Source organism: Gorilla gorilla, chromosome 3 (assembly GCF_029281585.2).
Source record: "Gorilla gorilla gorilla isolate KB3781 chromosome 3, NHGRI_mGorGor1-v2.1_pri, whole genome shotgun sequence".
NCBI lineage: Eukaryota > Metazoa > Chordata > Mammalia > Primates > Hominidae > Gorilla > Gorilla gorilla.
Window position 1 is genome coordinate 164189593 of NC_073227.2, and position 21409 is coordinate 164211001.

At 37.6% G+C, this 21409-nt stretch overlaps 1 protein-coding gene across 4 annotated transcripts in view; it reads left to right on the forward strand.

The window, feature by feature from the left end:
- The window catches only part of GAB1 (GRB2 associated binding protein 1), a 136964-nt gene that overhangs the window by 67555 nt on the left and 48000 nt on the right, over nt 1-21409 (forward strand). For all 4 annotated transcript variants that reach the window (XM_004040428.5, XM_004040427.5, XM_055384754.2 and 1 more), the window contains exon 2: nt 11667-11961. In XM_004040428.5, coding sequence (XP_004040476.1) covers nt 11667-11961 — 295 coding nt within the window. The remainder of the gene's footprint in view (nt 1-11666; nt 11962-21409) is intronic.

A 21409-nucleotide genomic window follows, 5' to 3' on the forward strand; every position in this document is an offset into this window, starting at 1 on the left:
AGTCAGTAGCTCCAGAATGCATAATTTATCTCTTTGGAAGGATGTCTTTCTAAAGAAACTTTTCATTGCCATATATCTTGTTCTGGAAGCTTTAGACTGAGATTTATGTTAAGAAGAAAATGATATTTAAGCATTATTTTGGCTTTTTACATATAAATCTAATTATGGAAATTTGAAATTTGATTTGTAACACTTCAGTGCTTTCCCTTTAGTTGTTAATGTGAAAGTGTTGTTTTTAAACAGTGATCCAAATCTTAATATAGCAGTGTTTTATTTTGTTGTAAATTGTGAATGTTTCATAAGAAACGAAGAAAAGAAAATGGGAATGTTTTGTTTTGCTGGAAATTCAAAACAGTAGTTCTAACCCAGAAATAATTATTTTGGATTGGATAGCTGAACAAGAAATGGAATTTAGAATCAGTACATTTTTTGAAGATAAATTTTCATTGAAAAATTCTAGATTGTCATTGGCGTATTTTATTAATGATCAGTTTTATTTAAGCAACCATTTCCTTTCCTAATCATGACAATAACAACATATGGGACACATTTTTAGGGTAGAGTAAGTTTGTGGAACACAGTGAAACTAGGAAATAGACCCACATGCTTGTCAGGATCTCAGGCACAACTGCTTACAGTAGCATTACACGATTTAAATATTTGTTGTGGATTTTATTATTAAAGCTGTACCTTCTTCAGCAATTGATCTTGCTTGTCTCTTAGGTTGAAGAAATATCCTTTAAAACTGCACTGTCCAGCCTGGGCAACCCACTGAGACCTCATCTCTACCAAAAAATTGAAAAGTTAGCCAGGCGTGGTGGCATGCACGTGTGGTCCCAGCTACTGGACAGGCTGAGGTGGGAGGATTGCTTGAGCCCAGGAGGTTGATGCTGCCATGAGCCATGACTGCTCCATTGCACACAGCCTGAGCAACAGAGCGAGACACTGTTGCAAAACCGAAAACAAAACAACTGCATTGTCCATATGATAGCTTCTAGCCACATGTGGCTAAATTTAAATTAAATAAGTTAGAAAATCAGTTCCTCAGTTGCATCAGCCACTTTTCAAGTTTTGTAGTCACATGTTGGCTAATGGATCCTGTGATGGTCAGCACAGCCGTTTCCATTATCACAGAAAGTTCTGTTGGACAGCACTGCTCCAAAACTGCAATTAGAATTTGCCTCTGTGCAGGAAAATTTTATGTCTTTAATTTGAAAGATAACATGAATTTTCTACTGCATAAGCAATATTTATTTTCTCATGGTCTTGTTCTTTATTTAAACGACGTTATTAAACATCAAATGGACATTGACATTATACTTCATAGCATATGCCATTTTGTTCTTATTCTCTGTGATGACGTTACATTCTACCCTCTGAGAGACTGGGAAGTCATTACACACACACATACACACAAATGTATGGATATACAGAGAGAGAGAGACTATATAACTATGTATATATACATAAAAATGCTAACAGATAATATTCAATGACTGAAATGTGTGGGCCTTCTCATAGTAGGCACTGTAAAGTTGTAGGTGCCTAATATTAACATATTGGCACGGTTTCAGTCCCAGGGTTCATAATTGACTTATTCCCTGATTAAGTTAGTTTCACTTTTTGTTCACTGAGCCTTGTGGGCTGGAGATTTGAGAGTTTATGGCTGAATTCTTACAACAATAAGAAAACCCACTATTGGTTTGTTGTATTATCCATTATACCTGAAGGTCAAGTTAGTGAAGAACAGAGACAGCATCCTTACCAAATGAATTAAGACATTCATTCATTTGTTCATTTATTCAGGCAACAGTTATCACCCATGCCTTTTAACCACCAAGTCCTTGCATGCTGTACACTATGCTGAACACTTAAAGAGAAATAAGACAGAATCTTGGGGGAGGAAAGCAGTTGTACAAAGGGTTGATTGAAATGCCAAGGTAGAGTGCTATGATGGAGGTTTGTACAAGGTACTGTGGACATCTTGGAGTAGTCAGCTTGACCTGGCCGAGGTGACAGGGGAGCCAGAATTTGCAGAAAGAAAGGTGTTGCCAATATTCCTTCACACCAAATTCCATCTACTCCAAATGGAAAAGATGAGTTTCTTGCCATGATCTCTCAGTATTTTGGGAATTTTGCAAACCATGGGGAGAAAAAAAACTCTTAAAAAAAAAAAGCCATTCCTAAGCATCACTTTGATGGCTGTGTAAGACTCCTGTATGGTGGTATATCATCGTTTATTTACTCAGTTTCCTACTGTGACTAATCATCTGGGTTTGCCCAGGACTGAGCCATTTTCTAGGATGTGGGACTCGCAGAGCTAAAACGAGGATAGTCTTGTGAAAACTGGGATAGTTGATCATCCTACCTTCTACTGAATATTTAGATCATTTCAAATATTTACTTACAGAAACAATACTGTGCTGAAAATTTTGGTGCCTAGGTATTTAGCCACATTTTTTTTTTCATTATTTCCTTAGGTGAGAGTCGTAGAAATGGAATTAATGGCTCAATGACTGTGGACATGTTTTGGAGCTCATGGCAGTGCTCATGGTTCTTTATTGCATTTTTTGCTGTATTCAGCTAGATTGGCAGGAGTCTGCCTGGACATTTGCACCACCTCTGCCTCTGCAAGTTCTTAGGGAGATGAGCCAAAGATTTGTTCTTCACTAGCTGCAACTTGTGTTCCAAATCTCTAGCTGGCCAGATTGCATGTAAACTCCAACTAACTCTTGCCTTGGCGAGAAGTAGGCCAAAAGCCAGTCTCAAAAGATGGAGTGAACTCTGTGTCCCGATTTTCCTCCGCCCACATCCTGACCTGAGCTCACTGACTCTGACTGCACATGGTGGTAAGAAAAGGGTGAGATCCAGTGGACCCAAGGCCAGTGGCCTTTCTTCCCAGTACACACTGAGCTGTGAGTCACCCCAGGCCACCATCCGACTCACATGGAACATTGCATGTTTAACTTTGTTTGGCTCCCAGCCAGTTTCTCACTTTTTCCGTCTCCTCTTGGTTAGGGTAAGAAAGCTTGCAAAACCACCAGAGTTAGAGTGTGGGCACAGCCCCAACAATTGGGAATATGAGGACAGAAGTGAAATGGTACTTTCAAGTAAAAATATACTTAGCTTGCCCCCACAGTGCTGTATTTAGAATTAATACAGCCATGAGGTGACATACTTTCCTGTGGAACCTAATAAATAAATTTACCTAATTGGGGTCCAAGGCAGACCAGCCTCATACCAAATTGTTCTCTGTAGTAAGATGTATTAAAGTCAAGTCCTATTTTCAGGGTTCTTAACGTGTTAACAGGGGTCCTGTGAAACCTTGAAACTATACAATATTACCTATATACCTTTTTTCTAAGAAAAGTTTTCATTGCTTTAATCAGATGCTCAAAGCCATCTATGACCCAGAAAAGGTTTAAGAACCACCTATGTATATTAAATACTAAGGGGTTTTTGTCATTGCTTTTTTTTTTTTTTTTTGGCTTTTTGTTTATTTTATGTAGTGCTTATGCCTAGGCTTTGAGGTAGGCATTAATTTAGCAGTAATTTCAACAAGTAAATTATATGCACTATTACTGAGAATTCAAAATTCCTGAAGTCTTTCCCTAGCTAGTATAGTATTTCTGAGTCAAATTTGATTTTTTTCCTCTTATGAAATTGTTTTATTTCCAACTAATTTGTTGTATCCAGTCAATGTACGTAAACTCTAATATCTTAAGTTTATGGAACAGTTGAAAGCTTAGATCTAGGCATTGGTCTGCATTATTTTCAGTGTATTCTTTTGTTTATATTACTAAGCTAAAGTTAGCTCGGATAGCACAAGGCTAGAAAATGGTGACAATAGTTTGAAAACAGGAAATTTTAGGCTTCTGTGTGTTTGGAACAGATGATCATAATGATAGAGCCAGTGGAGTGGAAACTTCCACCGAGCCTGTTTTTTCCTTATTTTGCTCTATGAGAAAAGATGGTGCTTCCTGGAAAACAACTCAAGTATTTTAAAGCAAATGGTTTTCCTTTGTCCCTGCTTCATGGTTAATTTGTTTTTCTTTATTTTATTTACCCTAGTAATAGTATTATGGAAATATTTTTAATAGGCAAAGTAATTCCTAAAGTGCTTATTTTAGATTTTTAAATATCTCAATGTATTACCATTTACTGCATGGTTTTTAGAGAAAATTAAAGCAATATATTATAATGACTTTAAGGAAAGAAAAATAAATTTATTCCTCTATTTTAAGTGTTCCCAACTTTTCTTGTTTGTTTGTTTAACCCCCTAAGTGCCAGTCTTTAAAATAAAGTCGTGACTCTTTATCTGTCTAGGCTGTTTCCTGGCTGGGACTCCTTCCACATGTATCCCGGAATTCTATATTTAAAAGAAAGGTTAAATATCCATTCACTAATTGCAGAGTAATAATAAAATAGCATTTCCATATACACATAAACTTTTTGTTTTGTGCACATCATTCCTAGGTTATTTTAAACATACAATTTTTTAAAATTATAAAAGCAATAAATGGAAACATTTTGAAAAAACAAAGTATATAAAATATGAGACTCATCTGGCCCTTTCATCTGACCTATTCCTAGTCATCAGAGTTAACAACTTAGTATGTGTCCTTCCAGACCTGTTCTCTAAACATAGTGTGTGTTTGTATAAACACACAGTTTGTGCTGTGTTTGTACAAACACACAGTTATTTCACACAAATGGAAGTATATACCATGTGTACAATTTCGCACCTTGTTTTTTTTATTTAACAGTTATCTTGTGGGCATTGCTCATGTATATATATCCATGTCACTTTTTGAATGAATTGCCTAGCTTTATTGTGTAGATGTCCCATAATTTATTTGACCATTATCCTGCTGATAAAATTTAGATTACAACCTATCTTATCAAAAATAGCATTTTCATTTTGTGAAACGCTCATCTTCAACCCCGACATTTTACAGATTTCTGAGAGTATATTGAAATTTTGAATTCTACTAAAGAAGTCACAATAATGGTCTTTCCTTAAATATCAGTTGTGAAATACCTTTTAAGAGATTTCAAAATAAAAAATTCCGCTCTACTTTTTTCCCCACACTTTCTCAGGAAAAGAACGGGTTAGTAAAATTACAGTGGTGGGGCTTCCTGGTAGAAGGGAAGTTGGCTCAGGAATGTAGAAAGTATTGCTCTTCAGCTATCTGGACAAGGTATACTTTGTTAGGGCTTAACAACTACCAAGAGACCCCAAGATGCAGTCAGCAGAGTTCTTTTTCAAGTGCTTAAGGGAATGGGCTTGTTAATGGACTACTTGTGTGATGTTGCTGAGAGCTCAAAGGAACAGGAGCTGATGCCTTATCTCAGGGGAAGTTGAGGAAAGCTTTAAAGAACAGGTCTTGAGCTAGGTCTTGAAGGATGAGTAGGAGCTCATGGTGAGGGAAATAAGGTATTTCAGACTGAAAAAGAAACAAGGACCATGTGGGTGCTGTCTGAGGCCATCTGTGGAGGTGAGAGATTGGAGAGATGAGACAGGTAAGTATGGTTTGGAAGAACCTTGTATGCCATCTTACTGAAGGAGTTTGGACTTCAATAACAACTTTGAACTTTTCCCCCCCACTCTGAAATCTTTTCATTTAGTCTCAGTGGCTCTCTGTGATGATTATTCTGATGAACAACATCTCACCAAGGCTTTGAGCACTTACAATGCATGAAGTACTGTTGCAGATACAAAAAAAAAAGGAATTAGCTTTCGAGGAGCTTAATGTCCAGTTGGGAAAATAATTCATAAGTATTTGGAGAGTTTGGAAATGTAAAATAATAGACTGTTCCAATCTATTCTACAGCAATGCAAGAGATATTACAGAGCAGTAATTGATTGTCAGTGGTAGGAAGGTAGGGTGTGGGGAGGAAAGGGGAAGGTTGGGAAAAAAGAACCTTGAAGAATGAATTGGGTTTGAAAGATATTTGCTAGTGGGGTAAATATTGTGAACAAAAATAGGAAGATAGAGACAGCATTGGCATGAGCAAAAGATATTAATATAAGAAGATGAAGAATGAGACGTAAGCTTGAAAGGACCTGTGTTTTTTTTGTTTTGTTTTGTTTTTGAAATTTTACTTTAAAGAGCAATATAATCCTATTGATTGGATCTATGGTTCTCAATCATGGTGGCACATTAGAATCATCTGTTGAGTGTTTAAACCTGCCTATTCCAATCTTCACCCCCACCCCCATACACTACAATTTAGTTGACCTAAGGTGAAACCTCAAGCTTTTTTTTTTTTTTAAGCAAAGCTCTCCGGATATTTCTAATGTGCATTCAGGGCAGAGAACCCATGGACTACCCCCGACGTCTTCTCTGATCTTCTCTCTTGCCTGCCCATATATTGGCCACTTCCTCAATAATTAGCTCTTCCAGTAAAGGTACAGGGAAAAGATGAGGGAATTTTGGCAAGCATCACACCAGGCATGTGAGCTGTCATTTATACCACAGAGAACTCACAAAACAGGGTGTACAGCAGTTACAATGTTTTTCTTTAAAGCTGAAGCCATTTGCTAGTTAGGTTAATTAGGCAAAATTTGTGAATTTGTTAGTAACGTTACAGCCATATAGGCAAAATTTGTGAATTTGTTAGTAATATTACAGCCATTAATGGCTTGGGGTTAATCCAGGTTAAAAAATGTTTCCTTCCCACCAAATAGTGGACTCCATCTGTACTTTCTTGCCAGTATGTACATACCCATACTCTAGGGTGTGTGATAAGCCTGCCTTAAGACCTAGCTTCAGTGTGACAGCTCTACAGGTGAGCATATCCAATTTGCTAAATACAGGAAATATTTAAAAGAATAGTTCTTTTAAAATGATGTTTAAAAACATCTCTCTTATGTCTGTAGAGTTTTAAAAAGAAATTAATTTGTTTACACACCTCTATGCTTGCCTGACCAATTCTTGAATGGGCTGGGCAGATCGCAGTTTTATCACTATCCCTGCAATGCATAAATAGTATGAGAACTTCTGTGTTTTTAATCCTTGCCTCAAACATTTTTTATTGCATATTTAGCCCACATTGACTGAGCACCTCCATGGCACTAGGCAATGGGAAAGGAAAGAAGAAAGGTTAAAATGGCTCCAGCCCTCAGTACATTCAAATGCAGAGATGTCAAATGATTTAGGAAAAAGGTAGAAATGGAGAGCTCAGAGCCAACTCAGGGATGGTGCCCCGAAGAGGGCTGAGCTAAATCTAGGGGGTAGATTTTGTGCCAAGGGGTGAGAGGCAGGACAGAGCAGAGTGTTTGGGCAACTACAAGTATTTCCAATGTGGTTGGAAGGCAGAGGGGCAAGAAGTGACGCTGGAGAGATTTAGGAGTGGAGATGGGGTGGGAGTTGATTGGAGGGTCCTGTGTACCCTGCCAGAGTTTGGGTTTTATCCTGTAGGCACAGGGGGCAGTCACTGAGTGTAGGGAATTGGCTTCAGATTTTGGTAATTTTCAGTTACCCCCAAATCCAGACTTAACTGTTGACTGCTTGTTAACAAATTATTTGTTCAACTCAAAATTGGAGTGACTATTGCATATAAGAAATGGCTACAAAATAAGTTTTTACATAGTCCTCATCAACTATGCAGACATCTTGCAAATTTCAGCTTCTTCATTACCTGCTCGTAATGGAAGTCTAGTCGTTAAAATGATTTTTTGTGTGAATTTCTTTTAAAATTACTTTGAGTATTTGGTTTTGAAGGTTTCTAGAAAGCCTGTCCTTTTTGTCTGCTCCTGCTCTGCAGGATTGGCAAGGCAGTGTACGGCTTTCTCTGGAGCTACCAAGGCAGCAAGGATAAAAATAGGACAAACTTTAAGAATCTCAGATATTTTCAGATAACAAAGACTGATTTATGTGGGCCCGTTTTGTGCTCTGACAAAACATAGAGACGCTTTTGTGCTGTGATTAGCAAGGGTGCTGATGTCAGTTCTCTTGTCGAGCATCAAGCTTTATTCTGTGGCTAAATTGTGCTTTGTACCATAATCCAGAGAACCTTTGTATCTGCCTTATTAAAGTGTGTAGTTTATGTAATTGCTTTTGTTTTCCAGCTTTATCTGTGCCAGATTCAATGAGGGTGACTCATTTTGTGACTGAGACAAACATTCACATTTGGACCATGTTAAAAATAAATAAATAAATGGCAGGTGCTGCTTGGCTAAATTCTGTGTTTTAATGCTGTAATTTCCTGCCGTAAGGGTTCACGTCTTGTAATGTCTACTCAGCCTCTGTAGTCACTAGCCCAATATATCTAGTGCACCTGAATTCATTGCTACTCATTTCTTGATTATTTATTTTAGTTCCTAAGGGCTTTTTGAATTGTAACAATGTGATTTCAACAGGGAAGCCAAGGAATGGATGGGGGGGAGCCACAGTTAGCCGGAAAACAAAGAGTGACACATAAGCTGTAGCAAAAGGACATGTTCTGTGCTTTTCTGTTTTTGCCATTTTCCCAAGATGTTTTGTGCATGTGTTTTGGTAAAGTTATCTTAGTTATGTTTATTTTATTATGTATATGTTCAGTATTGGAGCTCTTTTTCTCAAGTGGAAGATGCTTTGAAAGCACTCTCTTCATTGTGGCCCATGTATCAAATCTAATCTCAAAAATTTTACAAGTCTACTCTCTCAGGAGAATTCTATTTATTTATTGTACAAATATGCTATGTACTAGGCACTGTGCTATGGCAAATAAAGCAGGCGTGGTCACTATCTTCTTGAACTTTTCAGTCTGTTTGGGGAGTTACATACTACACAAATAAATACAAAGAAAAATTGAATTGCAAAATTACACAAATCACTACGTAGGTAAGTAATAGGATCTCTAAAACTATGCTATTAGTTTACACTGGAGTTGGTTGCATTGAGGGTGGTCAGGGAAGAGAAGCCCTGAAGGTTGGAGTTGGCCAGGCAAAAAGTGAGGGAAAGAATATAATGTATTTAGGGAGAAACAAGTGCAAAGTCCCTGAGGCAGGTAAGAGTTTAGCCTCCTATAAACCCTATTATTGGAGGGGGAAAAGTGACAGTTGATGGAAATTGAGAGAAAAAAGACAGGAAACTGTATTTAAAAGATGAACTATACAAGCATAGCAATACGGTACTATTTATTAATAGTATAGGGGCAAATGACACTCTATACAGTGCAACAGCCTCTGAGAGTCTCCTGAAGTGCAGTATAGAAATGGATGCTTATAATACTTAGTCTGAATCATTGGGGAATGGATTATGTTTGGTGAAGTATGTAGTAAAGCATTTTAGAAAGATTTGTGTGCAAGACAATAAAGTTTTAAAAAGTCATTTCTGTATTTCAAGATGAAGCTTCACTATCTGGAGAAATCACTTACTGAATGATATGATTTCTTGAGGGCCCTGCATAAATAACATCATATTTTATATTCTTTTGCTTTACTTCTGCATTACTTTTTAAAGCTTACTGCTTGATAGGGAAGTATCCATAGAGGGATAATTTTACTAAAAGATGATATTTATTTTGCAGTAAGTAGATGCATATTCAGTGAATGGATTTTTATAGTCCAGAAAACAGTGCTAAAATCATGTGAATCCAACACTTTATGACTTTTCAATATTATCTAAAACATCTATAGGACTCTACCCTGCCTTCCCTGGACACAAATTATATACTTATTCCTTTGAGCTCCATGAAGAATGAGAAGCTAATTTAAAATGTTGATGATTAAAGACCTATATAATGTTTTTAGGCCTTTGTGATCTCTGGTAATCCTCTTGTTAAAGGATTGCCTAAATTTTTCTGTAGAGGAATGCTTGTTCATGTAGCAATACCTCTGCAGACATTTTGCGTGGGTTGCTATAGTCTCAAGTATTTTCATATATGTTAAATATTTTTTTCACAATTAGTCAATTCTTTGAAGGTAGGAATAATGAATTATATACTTGTTTTTCTTCCCACAAGTAGCAAAGGGAATGTTTTATTCCACTGGGGGTTTTTGAGTCCTTCCACTTCCCAGAGCATCCCCACCGCCCCGCTGCCCTTTTTTTTTTTTGAGGAGGAGTCTTCTTCTGTCCAGGCTGGAGCGCAGTGATCTCAGCTCACTGCAACTGCCAGCTCCGGGTTCAAGCGATTCTCCTGCCTCAGCCTCCTAAGTAGCTGGGATTTCAGGAACCTGCCACCACACCCAGCTAATTTTTGTATTTTTTAGTAGAGACGGGGTTTCACCATGTTGGCCAGGCTGGTCTCGAACTCCTGACCTCAAGTGATCTGCCCACCTCGGCCTCCCATGTGCTGGGATTACAGGCATGAGCCACTGCACCCAGGCCCAGAGTGTCCTCTTGAGGTAGTCTTACCTAGAATGTTGAATCTGGAGCAGAGAATGTTTCTTAGTAAATGACTGAGACTTGCTAAAATAGGCCTCTTTTCTGCCTAGCTGCCTCCCTGAGGAATTTCAAAGAGGAGTAAGGTGTAAGTTTGTTTCCAGGCACACATGTTGGGGTTAAAGGCTGATAAGGAAGGCTGTTTGTCATTTGGTTCTGCTTTTATTATTTGGTGACCATAGATTTAGGGAGGGTGATAGTAAAATAATTTTTTAGGCTTCTCTAGGTATAGTATTAAACTCAAAATTTACCAGAACTTGTGGAGGGGGTATGTGGTGAGTGTATTACAGATTGCCCATGTATGTTTGTTGGGAAGAGGAGGGGAAATATTAGAAAGAGTTAAATCCCATACTCAAGAATACAGGTCCTACTCGTGTAGTCTTTGAACAACAGGCTGTGTGGCTAAAACAGAGACACAATCAATTGCTTCCCAGTCAAGAAGCCAGAAAAGCTTCAAAACCTTTCCCCCTCCCTACTCCTTGCCACCGCACCTAAAAACAAGAGAAATCTTTTAAGTGTTTAAAATCTGTAGGAGTCTTATGAAGAAGCAGCTTTATGTGTATTCTTTATGGCATGATATTAATGCATGAAAATCTGTTGCTTTTTTAAAAATTGTGGCAAAATATACATAACATAAAATTTATCATTTTAGCTATTTTTAATATACAGTTCACTAGCATTAAGTATTAATACATTCACAGCGCCATTGCAACCATGGCCACCATCATCTCCAGAACTTGATCTTCTTCAACTCAAACTCTAGGCCCATTAAATACTGTAATAACTCTCCATTTCCCACCCCTCCCCCTCCGCAGGGCCTGACAAATACCATTCTGCTTTCTGTCTGTATGAATTTGACTACTTGAACTACCTCATATAAGTGGAATCATACAATATTTGTCTTTTTATGGCTGGCTTATTTCACTTAGCATAATGTCCAGCTTCATTCTTTTGCATATGGATTCCTAGTTTTCCTAACACCATTTGTTGAAACCATGACTTTTTCATATTTAGTAAAAACTGAATCCTCCTTGATGTATTGCCTTGATATTATATAGTAGGAGATTTAATAGAAGATACTGAATATATATATACATTATTAAGTTAATTGAGTTATGAGTTAACGTTCCTTTTCAGAGTGGCAGATTATCCTGTGGTAAAAACACACACACAAACACACACATATTGTGACTTTCTCTAAACAATGCATTTGTAAAATCAGTTTGATAAATGTGCATCTTCTTGAAAACATTATCTCAAGTTGATACTGAATGGATATTTTTGTTTTGTTTCTAGGCATGGAAGAGGAGATGGTTCGTGTTACGCAGTGGCCGTTTAACTGGAGATCCAGATGTTTTGGAATATTACAAAAATGATCATGCCAAGAAGCCTATTCGTATTATTGATTTAAATTTATGTCAACAAGTAGATGCTGGATTGACATTTAACAAAAAAGAGTTTGAAAACAGCTACATTTTTGATATCAACACTATTGACCGGATTTTCTACTTGGTAGCAGACAGCGAGGAGGAGATGAATAAGTGGGTTCGTTGTATTTGTGACATCTGTGGGTTTAATCCAACAGAAGAAGGTAAGTTCAAGATATTATTATTCAACTTGAATTCTTCTTTTCTGCTACATTTCTAGAAATGTCATACAATTCTTTGTTATTTTAGTTACACAATATAATGTTTTATTTTTATAATAGGAACTTGACATTTGGAAAAATCACTGAATCCTTTAATTAGTTTGGGGAGAAACTGTTTACAAGTTTTAGAGCGATAGACTTAGACATATTGGGGTAGTTTTTAAATATCCTGAAGTAAAAGGTGACAAGAAGACATTTTAAGAATGTTTATTGAATTCCAATATAAATATTCAGTTTAACCATATAACACTGTTGATATTTTACTATTTTTCACCTATTAAAAATAGCACATTTGGCCGGGCGTGGTGGCTCACGCCTGCAATCCCAGCACTCTGGGAGGCTGAGGCGGGTGGATCACGAGGTCAGGAGATCAAGACCATCCTGGCTAACACAGTGAAACCCTGTCTCTACTAAAAATACAAAAAAAAATTAGCCGGGCTTGGTGGCAGGCACCTGTGGTCCCAGCTACTCCAGAGGCTGAGGCAGGAGAATGGTGTGAACCCGAGAGGTGAAGCTTGCAGTGAGCCGAGATTGCGCCACTGCACTCCAGCCTTGGCGACAGAGCGAGACTCCGTCTCAAAAAAAAGCACTTTTATGTAGCTCAACCCAATTCTTTAGGTGCTATTTAAAAATATATTTTAAAACTATATTAGATTATGGCCGGGCACAGTGGCTCACACCTATAATCCCTGCACTTTGGGATACTGAGGCAGGTGGGTCACTTGAGGTAAGGAGTTCTTCAAGACCAGCCTGGCCAACATGGTGAAATTCCATCTCTACTAAAAATACAAAAATTATCCGGGTGTGGTGGCACACGCCTGTAGTTCCAGCTACCCAGGAGGCTGAGGCAGGAGAATCGCTTGAACCCAGGAGGCGGAGGCTACAGTGAGCCAAGATTGCACCATTGCACTCCAGCCTGGGCGACAGAGCAAGACGCCGTCTCAAAAAACTATATTAGATTGTCCCATTTATGCCTAGTGTTCCATTATTGGAACGCTAAGCATGTGGGAGTTATTTATATCCCACTGCTCAAGGTCATTGCCAAGGTCTGATTGCAAACATTCAAAAAATTGCAACCTCGAGCATAAATAGGTTATGAAGTTAGGAAATAGCCAAGGTAATTATCATTACCTATGAAATGCAAGTGAGAATCAGTCACAAAACACAATGAACAAGTACCAAACAAATGAATTACTTAGCACAGGTCCTACAAGGAACATGGAGGAAGAAAGAGGGGCTCAAGGTTTGGGTAAGAGGTAGTGAAGGAAAGCTTCTGAAAGGAAAATAAATTGCAAAATGTAGGCCTTTGGAAGAAACAGTATTTCTGTGTAAATGAAAGGAGGGACACAGAACCCTCCAGGCTTAGGGACTTAGGAAAGAACAGACCCAGAGAAGGAATCGAATTTTACTTGACTGGGGCAGTAAGGCTCTGAATGAAAAAGGCCCAGGGACAGTTGCTTACAAATCTTGAATGAGGGACTGAGATTTGGGGTGCCTATCCTGGAAAGAGCTGAGTGACTAGAGGGCTCAAGAAGAATTTTACAAGTGGAATTCTACCTCGGGTACTTTTTTATTATTATTATTATTTTTTTTTTTTTTTGAGATAGGATCTCACTTTGTCGCCTAGGCTGGTGTACAGTGGCATGATCTCTGCTCACTGCAACCTCTGCCTCCCAGGTTCAAGCGATTCTCATGCCTCAGCCTTCTGAGTAGCTGGAATTACAGGTGTGCACCACCACACTGGGCTAATTTTTAATATTTTTAATAGAGATGGGGTTTCACCATGTTGGCCAGGCTGGTCTCAACTCTTGGCGTCAAGTGATCCGCCTGCCTCAGTCTCCCAAAGTGCTGGGATTACAGGCGTGAGCCACCACACCTGACCTCGGGCACTTTTTAATAGCTGGCTGACCACTTCTCTCTGCTCTTCCTTTTTAAACAAACGCTCAACATGTAGGTAGGGGACTCCAGTACAAAGTAGTTTTGTAGAGCCAAGAATCAGAAATAAAGGTGAACTGTGGTCGTTGACCTTCTTGTCTTTGTGGTTATACTCACATTTAGAAGCGTGCATTTCCGAACATCTACATTTAGGAGTGCTGTAGATACCATAAAGAGTGGAAAATTGTGTTAATAATCAACACCAAGATTCGGATTGAAGTAGAGCTAATCATCTCTAATGAGCTCAGGCCAGCATGCCGCTTCCTCTCTGGCCAGTCAGCAGCCCTGGGGAAAGGAGCCTGCCAGGGCTGGGGTTTGCCCAGTGGGGTCGGGGAAACCCCTTAATGAGGGCGTTCAGAATCTCACGGGAACAGCAGTCTAAGAGGGAAGGAAGGATCCAGCTTAGCTGGGAGGGGGCTGATGAAATAGAGATCTTCAGCAGAGCTCTAGTGATTAAAAACCTCAAGAAATTGTTTCACAGGAGGAATTAAGGGTTCAGTTGTTTTCGTGAAGTTACTAAACGTGGTCACAGTGTAAGTGGGCATGGGGGTGCTACTTCTAACTTCAGTTAAAACCCTTTCCTGTTTGCATTTATAGTTTATATTTGAGTGCAGCAGAGGGTTTCAGAGTTAAAATTACAAATGAGGTAGCTCTTTTTAATGGTTAACATCTAGTCAGTTGATGTCAATGACATCAATGATAATTATTGGATTTAGACAGCACATTAGTTTTATTATGTGATGGATTTTCAGTTAAAATAATTTGTCATTTTATTATCTTCTTCTTGTTCCTTTGCCTATTGCCTTTTCAATGTAGAATTTGTTTGGGGGGATATGAGGGCAGACTTTTGTCTCTGTTGGTTGTCTGTATAGATTGAGCTGATCCAAAAAGCTAAATCGTAGATGTTCTTCCACCTCTCTTACTTTTTTTTTACAATGCTCCTAAATATATTTACAAAGGAAATGAGATGTTCTCATAGAGGATGTGCATTCTTCAGTCAAGGAATATGAGTCTAATTTTTTGAAGCCTATTCAAGGGTGGGTAGGGTTGAGAACCCAAAATAAGAATTTTTAATTCTCAAGTGTCTGAGATTAACTTTGCAAGTTTTAAGGCACAGCGTCTTGTCTATTTGACCACCTTAGGATGATTCTTATCATTTGGGTGCCTGACAAATACCCACTCTGCTCTGCTTTTAGAAAATTGATTGATTAGTTCACCAAATTATTTGAGTTTGCTGACACTCTACTAGGCTGTGGGAATTCATTCAGCAAATATATATTAGGCGATTAGTTAAGGAGACAAAAGGTAAACATCACAGACTGAGTGTCTAATGGGAGAGGAGTCATTAAGAGAAATATCCAAAATAATTCATTATAATAATTGATGAGTGCAAGTTTATATATACGTATGTATATATAAATTATGCATTAAAATATATATACAGTGCATATATATATGTGTAAAAGTATAATTCTGTGGAAGTTTACAAATATAGTTCTTGTGCTCATAGAGCTTACAGTCAGTCTAGTAGGAGGGACAAATAATCCAGGAATTATACTACTGATTCATAAGCGCTCTGCTAAAGAAGAACTAGATAAGCATAGTTAGCAGCAGCAGTGATCTTTTCAGTGCAAAACTCCCAATTCCTTACAAAATAGATGAGAGGTATATTTAGGTTGAGTGTAACTCTTGACTTGTGAACCTTTCATCTTTACAATATTCATGGTTGGGGAAGGGTTGTAAGAAAATTCACAGTATGATTAATCAGATTTCTTATATATAGTCTGTGAGTTGGCTACCAAGTACAGCTGTGTTAATCACAAGTCATTTTTATGTGTTCATATTAATAGATAAAACAAGTATCTAAGGACTTTAATCTGCCAATACGTTCTACATTGAGGTCATGAGCTATATCTAAATGCAACTGCATTTATTTTTTAAATTCTATGATTGAGATTTTTCACAACTTCATCCTGGTTATTTCCCCAAATAGCCACATTTAGAAGTGTCTTAATATACTGCGTTGAAGTATTTGTTGAGTTTCTTGGAATAAATCTGTAAAGCATGAACAGTTCTTCATTATGTAGTATTAAGCAGCCAAAATCATACTTTATTCTGTAATTTTGGTTTTTGATCCATAATGGCGAAACTGCAAAAAGACTCTCAAAATTTTTCAGCCATTTAAGTTCTAAATAGCAGAATACTGCTATTATCCTTTGTAATCATATTCATACAGTTTAATATGACAAGGTAAACTTCAAAATGCCTTTGTTCTTCCACTGACTTGACTACCTGTTTTATATTCTCTTGTGTCCAAATGGATGTCACCACTAATCACTAAATAATAGATGTTTTTGTTTTTATCTAGATCTGTCCCAAGCCTTCTGCTCTTCCTGTTTGAGAGAGCTGACTGTCCTACTGTTGGCTTGAAAATTAGCTAACAGCACAAGATAATTTTTTTACTATGCTAATTTCAGACTAGATGTGAGAAGAAATAGACCATGCCTGGTTATCACAGTCTAAGAAAATAACTGTCCCCAATCCCTGTGAGAATAACTAATTTTCCCCTGAAAACAAAAGGAAAAGGGAAAAATCTGACCTGTGTTTTGATTCCAGGAACCTCTCAAAATATCGTTACCATGTTATTTCCGCTGCCCCAGGTGACCACTGCTATTATTGAATACTGAAAGTGCTGGCAGGCTATATCTGTTTTTAAGTCCTAGCTCATTAAACTGTGTGTGGTTCCTATGAATGCTTTTCTTTAGTAGATTTGAGGGTAGAAACTAATTTTGTTTTTCTTGGAAATGTACAGATTTATTTTTGTTTCTACAACACAAGGTGGAAGCTGTTAGATCTGCTAAACAAGTATTGGGAAGCAGCTCACTAACTTCATGTAAAGGTCTCTAGTCTAATTAGATGCAGGATTAGAAAGTTGCCTCTGAGTTGCTTTTCTCAAAATGCCCAGATCATAGTGGCTTAATAAAAAAAAGTACAATTCTCTGTTTGATATTCTCCTCTTGAGTCAAGTAGATATAAACTAACATGTAAGAATATACATACACTTCCTTTCCTGTAAAGCAATCTTTCTCAGTTAGGGACTTTTTAAAATTTCTTTTTATTTACTTTTTTATTGAGGTATAACATACTACTGTGAAGGGCACAGATCTTAAGTATACAGTTCAATGTAGTTTTATGTATTGATCTATATCTACATGTAGATACAGATGTCTGTGTAACTGCCCCTCAGATTAAGAAATGGAACTCTTCCCCTCCCCTAGAAAGTTTTCTCATGCCTCTTTCCAATAAAGCCTCCACCCAAATTAACTTTTTTAAAAATTGCTTTTATTACTATGGATTAGTTTGGCCTATTCTTGAACTTAGGAACCATTGAAACCATTATTTTTTCCAGTATTAAGCCTGTGAGATTCATCCATGTTATAGCATATAACAAGAGTTCTTCATTCCTTGTAGCATTTCATTGTGTGAATATATCACAAATTGTGGATCTATTCTAGTGTTGATTGATGTTTGGGTTGTTTTCAATTTTTAGTTAACACAAAGCTGTAGTGAACATTTCTTTATATGTCTTTTGATGAACATAAACACTTAGTTCTTTTGTGTATACACCCATGAGTATAATAGCTGTGTTACAGTACAGACGTATATTTAGCTTTAATAGGTTTAACAGCTTTAGTTTTCCAAAGTTAGTGTACCAGTTGCCTACCTACCAGCGGCGTGTGAGAGTTTACATTCTCATCAATGTTTGATGTTGTCAGTCTTTAATTTTAGCTGTTCTATTGGGTGTTAGTGGTATCTTGTGGTGTTAATTTGCATTTTCCTGAGAACCAATTCAACCAGAGAGTTTTTAGTTTTTTTTCTTTTTCTTTTTTTCTTTTTTCTTTTTTTTTTTTTTTGCATATTTCCAAGCCACTGCTCCTGAGATCTTGATTTATTGAGTCTCCTGCGGCGGGGCCCTGTCACCTAGATTTCTAAAATTCCCCACAAGTGATTCTTAGGCCTTCAAACCTCTGGATAAGAATTATGGCATTTGTCAGCATTGCCTAAAGGTTTAATTTAAAGTCTCCAAGAATATTTCACAATCTACTACAGAGGGAGTCATGACAAATAAAAAGTTTTTCTACTTGAAACAGATTAAACAGATCATGCTATGTTTAAGGGTCTTCAGTAGTTGAGTGAATAAATTGAAGAAACTGCAATGCAGGCTGCTTCACAGAAAATTGCAACTACTGCTATGTCTTATTTGTATCCACTTGTTAGATTTGCCTTTTTGAAATGTTCTTCCATAAAAAACGGTGTATTTAGAGTAAGAAAATGGTATGTTAGTATTAATGATAATGCATACTCTTTGTAGACCCTTATTTGCTAAGTTAGACAGTTCTATTCAAAATGCTTCTCTTTACAGAAAGAAAAATTATTAAGCACACCAGATAAATAATTAATCAATAGAAGCAGAGTAACCCTGACCTGTTTACATTTAATTGTGAACATAAAGGTAAACTTTTACACTAGAAACCAAAAAAATTATTCTATCAGTAGATATAGCCCATCTTCAGGGAAAATAAACGTATTTGGTCTCCTGAAAAGAACATGGGGATCACCACAGTTTTATTATGATATGCTCAGATACAGTAATTTAGTGGTTACAAAATCAAAGAGCCTATCACATCAAGTTTGAAACGTTCTACCTTACCAATAAGAAAGAGTAGAATTGTTTCCTAGGGCTTCAACTCTTCTGCCATTTGGGGTTTCTTTAAGTAATTATTTTGAATGTTTAGAGGCATTGTCTTGGCACCCCAACTTTTGTGAGGGATACTAACATGAGGGTATTATGGTTTCAAATAGGATAAACTGTGCATTAGGCTAGGGGTCATGTGGGCCAGTTTATTATTTGTGGATTTCATCACATGATAATCTACTCTTCACTGGAAGCTTGTTCACTGAAAGGCTTTCCCTAGCAGTACTTAATAGCTTCCTAAGTAAATTTCAATTAGGAGTTTGCTCCAGCAGCTTATTAGCCTTTAATGGATGTTAATTATACTCTTCATGCCTTCTGATTTAAGAAATGGGAAATAATTTTACACACATAAGCAAACCCTAAACTAATGTTTAGTTCTTAGAAGCTTGATACCAGCATTACTTAGAAAGAGCAGTAAGTCAGAAACTCAAGGCAGAAAGCAAAATGGTCTATTCTATTACCGGTACAGTAGTATAGAATAGAGGCAAATCACATGTCTTTATAAAGTAGAACAGAAGTTTATTTTTTCAGACCAGTTGCTTAGCTTTGGTCAGAAATGCAATGTTAGAGAATATTTACACACAGTGCAATGCTTGTATTAAAATATGCAGAGCTGAGTACATAGTCAAATTAACATGAGTAAAATAATCCCAAAGACTACACCTTTGAAGATAGTGCATTGTCTGAGCCAAAGTAGTGGAGTAGTTCCCTCTTCCCTTTTAAAGTCCTTTGTATGTTAATGTGGTTTGGAGTGGTTGGGGTTTCTTTCATGGCTGTTTAAAGGTCTTTTCATGATCTTGCTAGCAAACATAATGAAAGTTTTTCTGTAGTTATTGCCTCTTAGAAGTATGTAAGTCTTCAGCTGGGCGTGGTGGCTCACGCCTGTAATCCCAGCACTTTGGGAGACTGAGGCAGGTGGATCATGAGGTCAGGAGATCGAGACCATCCTGGCTAACACAGTGAAACCCCATCTCTACTAAAAATACAAAAAAATCAGCCAGGTGTGGTGGTAGGTGCCTGTCATCCTGGCTAACACAGTGAAACCCCATCTCTACTAAAAATACAAAAAAATTAGCCAGGCGTGGTGGCAGGTGCCTGTAGTCCCAGCTACTCGAGAGGCTGAGGCAGGAGAATGGCGTGAACCTGGGAGGCGGAGCTTGCAATGAGCCAGATCGCGCCACTGCACTCCAGCCTGGGCAACAAAGCGAGACTCCATCTCAAAAAAAAAAAAAAAAGTGTATATATATATATATATATATATATATATATGTCTTCACATGCTATGAAAAGGATTTTTTTAAAAAAAAAAAAAAGGAAACTTTGAATCTCTGTCCTCTTTTCAGAAAATTGAGAGGATCTTGCAGGTATAAAGAGGGTAAGACACTTCTGTCATTTACAGGTGGGAGAAGTGGAAGGTTAAAAATGAGATGGTCCTATTGTGTTAATAAAACAAAGTCAGACAAACGTAATTGCCTGGCTAGGTGATTTTCTTTTCTACTCAGTGCATTTAGTGTATAGCCATGAAGTTTTAAAAAAGTGTTAAAAGTGTATCTGTAAAAACAACCACCTGAAAAAGTTATTTTAGTAGTTGCAGTGAAAAGCTAGAATTCATACTGTTTCATACAGGGAAGTATTTCCAGTGAGTAGTGTTTTTTGGTCAGAACTAAAAATTGAGCTGGTTTATTCCATTTTACCATGCCTGTACTGTAGAGGAAAGGGGAAGTATATGGAATACACTTGTGAATACAGTGTGTAGGATACATTAACAGTTTTCTGAGTGGGCTGCTCTTTTTTCCTCAATACTGTATATATTTTTCTTAAGCTCTTCTTTAAAAGATAAATATTTTTCATACTTCTCTTAAATCCTCAAGGATTAACTCTGAGTCACCATTTGTGGTATTTTAAATCCTTTTAAATAAATCTCTGTATTTGCAACTGAATCAAAACAGTAAAACATTTCACAGGGTAGGATCTGATGACCATTTTATAATCAACATTTTTAGATACCACAAGAGGTATTTATGAGCATCCACTGAAATTATGGCACTATGTCATATAAATATCCAAAAATTCATTTTTTTATTCTTATGTTTATATATAAGAAAGAAAAGGCCGGGCATGGTGGCTCCCTGTAATCCCAGGACTTTGAGAGGCCGAGGCAGATGGATCACTAAGTCTGGAGATTGAGATCATCCTGGCCAACGTGGTGAAACTCTGTCTCTACTAAAAATACAAAAGTTAGCTGGGCATGGTGGTGTGTGCCTGTAGTCCCAGCTACTCGGGAGGCTGAGGCAGGAGAATCACTTGAACCAGGGAGTTGGAGGTTGCAGTGAGCCAAGATTGTTTCACTGCACTCCAGCCTGGTGGCAGAGCGAGACTCCGACTTTAAAAAAAGAAAAAAAAATGGCCTTTCTGTGCTACCCACAGAGGGGTCCATACGGCGTTGTTCTGGATTCCCGTTGTAACTTAAAGGGAAACTTTCACAATGTCCAGAGCCCTTGATGTCCTGCAAATGAAGGAGGATGTCCTTAAGTTCCTTGCAGCAGGAACCCACTTAGGTGGCACCAATCTTGACTTCCAGATGGAACAGTATATCTATAAAAGGAAAAGTGATGGCATCTACATTATAAATCTGAAGAGGACCTGGGAGAAGCTTCTACTGGCAGCTCGTGCCATTGTTGCCGTTGAAAACCCTGCAGA